The sequence below is a fragment of the Orycteropus afer genome, unplaced genomic scaffold (assembly GCF_000298275.1).
Source record: "Orycteropus afer afer isolate SDZICR_OR568_19922 unplaced genomic scaffold, OryAfe1.0 scaffold00469, whole genome shotgun sequence".
Lineage (NCBI taxonomy): Eukaryota > Metazoa > Chordata > Mammalia > Tubulidentata > Orycteropodidae > Orycteropus > Orycteropus afer.
Window position 1 is genome coordinate 608,756 of NW_006922056.1, and position 2,977 is coordinate 611,732.

General features: G+C 47.5%; 1 protein-coding gene across 1 annotated transcript in view; it reads left to right on the top strand.

The window, feature by feature from the left end:
* The first annotated feature begins 691 nt into the window (after positions 1–691).
* Positions 692–2,977, top strand: part of GMEB2 (glucocorticoid modulatory element binding protein 2) — a 20,985-nt gene continuing 18,699 nt past the window's right edge. The window contains exon 1 of the mRNA XM_007954666.2: positions 692–822. Within this exon, the coding sequence (XP_007952857.1) occupies positions 692–822 (131 nt within the window). The remainder of the gene's footprint in view (positions 823–2,977) is intronic.

Here is a 2,977-nt window from a genome sequence, read left to right on the forward strand (position 1 = left end):
CAGGCCCCAGGAGGGTGGGGGAAAAAGTAGTGGGAGTCCCTCTCTGTTTTTTGGATCAGATCTCCTTCTGCAAGGTTTTAGATGCTCACCTGGCCACTGCCATCACACTGCTATCATGGAGTTACAGGGACTGGGCCTAAGACAGGGCCAGGGAAGACAAAAATGGGATACTGATAGTGCATATGTCCCCACTCTTTCTATCCGATGGGTTTCCTTCTGTCTGCACCTGGTATGTAGTTCTAAGAGTTGAGCTGCCTTGAGTGAAGGCCAGGAGATACAGAAGGACAAAGTGAAACCAGAAAACTCACCTTCAAATAAGTCATACTTCAGATTTTGTCCTCCTCCCTCAGTCCTGCTGCCATTTAGTTTTCAGGGCTTCAGGGAGCTGCTCTGTGTTTGCTTGGGGCTTTCCACTGCATGCAGTTCAGTAGGCAAGGTGGACCATACTTGTTGCATCTGAGCTGGAACCAGAAGCCCTGGGACAATCCTTTCTTGCTGGTAACTATTGTCAGAACTCAGTGGGCTGGGGCTTGGAGGTGGCTCTTTGGCAGAAGCTAAGGAGGATGCTTGCCCTGTGCTTTATATGCAGATGTGGGGACCGTCCTGTAACTCTGTCCTGCTTTGTTGTTTTGCCCAGGACTTGGGACCCTGGAGGAGTGGCGCTGCTGGCCCTGGTGTCTTCGGCTGAGCCATGGCGACTCCAGATGTGAGTGTTCACATGGAGGAGGTGGTGGTGGTGACAACACCCGACACCGCAGTTGATGGCAGTGGTGTGGAGGAGGTGAAAACAGTGCTGGTGACGACCAACTTGGCCCCACACGGGTAAGGACCATGTGCCCCCCATCCCCTGTTCAGGGCTTAATCAAAGGAGTATCGGGTGAGTTTACTCGTGACATGGCTGGCATCTCATGTGTAGGGGCAAGCTTCCAGGGGGTGTTCCTTGACTTACGTGGGAACACACTATCAGCCAAGAAAACCCAGCTGTAAGCCTTGTTTTAACTCTTCATCTTCTGCCCTTTTCCTGCACCAACCTGGCCATGTGTTTTCGTTTCAAAAATACATGGTGGTTTTTCCTCTCGCTCTTTTTTAATTTTTATCGTGATTTGGGTGAAAATTTACAGAGCAAATTCATTTTCCATACAGAAGTTCATGCACATTTTGCCTGTGACGTTGACTGCAATTCCCCACAGTGTAACAGCTCTCTTCCCACTTCCTCCCTGTAGTTAACTCTTCCCTGTGTCATTTCTTATTCATTCCTGCCCCCTGAGCTATCTCCCTGTGCAAATACTGCCATTCTGTTCTTTCATGATTGATTGTTTTAAGGAGTGTATCTACCTGATGTAAATGTTTACCCTATATACCTATCATTTGTCTGGAAGCCATAGGAGTGCGTTCAGTTCCAGACCTGAAGGGTAACTAGGAGCCATAGTCTCACCAGGCTCTATCAGACCAGTAAACTTGGTCTTTTTTTAATGATTTTGAGTTTTGTTCCACATTGTTCTCCCACTTTACATGGGATCGTCTATGCTAATCCCTTTCTGAGTGCTTGACAGTGGCAGCTGGGCACCATCTAGCTCTTTTGGTCTCTTAGCCATATAGGCTGAGGTTCACATGGTCTACTAGTCCCTTGGACTAGTTGTTTCCATGTGTCTTTGGTTTTATTCATTCTTCTTTGCTTTGGATGAGGAGAGACCCATTGTTGTGTCTATGTGGCCACTTGCAAGCTTTTAAGATCCTAGTCGCTACTCTGCAAAGTAGGATGTAGAACAGTTTTTTTGTGTAGTATGTTATGCCAGTTGAGCTTGATGTCCCCTATGACCATGGTCCCGAGCCCACAGGTCCAACAACTTGCTCCGTCAGGGTGGTTGACTGTGCCTAAGAAGTTATCATAACTTTGTCTTCTGTTCTAGTTATGTGGACATTCTTACGGGATGTATGTACACATATGTAGAAATATTTGATGACGTGGAGTAGGAGGGAGAATTGAGACTGTTTGGCAGAAATGAAGCCAGAGAGCCAAGTGATTTTCTTGGCATCACTGTTCCTGATAATTTTGAGTATTTTCTTGCTAATCTCATGTCTAATCTCTTGTAGTACTGTCCAAATAAAATGCACCACTCCTCACTTATCCACGTAGTTAGGTTCCAAAGACCAAGTTGTTTTGCAGAAACTGGTGTTAGGTGAAAACAGAGGATGACCACATCAGGTTGCACAATGGAGGATAACCACACTGTTACCTAACTGCCAGGTGACGGGGTTACGTAGCTGCCAAATGATACCATTACGTAACTGCCAGATGACATCATCACATAGCTGCCAAACCACTGAGAATCAGAATCATGGCCCAGCCAAGGTGACTCATGACCTTAACCCATCACAGCCATGTTACTCTCACCTTGCACCTTGGTGTTCCTTACTGCTAGACAAACATTGTTAACAAGCAAAATAGTGGGAGAGTAAATTTTTTACTGTTGTTATAAATGAGAAAGGTCCAATAATGAGGTGGTCCATCAGTGAGGAGTAGCTGTATTAGTTGGTAGGAGCACATCTTTAGTTTGTCTCTGCTGTATCCCCTTGGGCAGAAAGGAAGTCCCATGCTTTGTCACCTGGTTGTGGAACAGTTCCTGCCTGGGAGCTGTTACCTGCTGTACCTGTTCAGGGGGATACAAAACGCAGCAGGCAGCTGAGCAGGGGTACCACTGCTGCATCCTTCCTTTCCAGGGGAGTCTGGGCTGGAGCATCTCTTCTGTTACTCTAAACCTTGCTATCTGTCTGCATGCTGCATGTTTGTGCTGGCCTCAGCTTCTCACTGCAGCGAGGGTAAGCTGCTGACTTTATTCCTGCTGCAGCACTTCTGAGAGGAAGGTACTAGACTGGGCCACCGAATTGTCCCACCCCACTCAGGGAGGATGAGGGGGCTGTGTGTTCAGACCCTCCCTGGAAGGCTCTTTCTGCCTAGCACTCTGGGGACATGCAG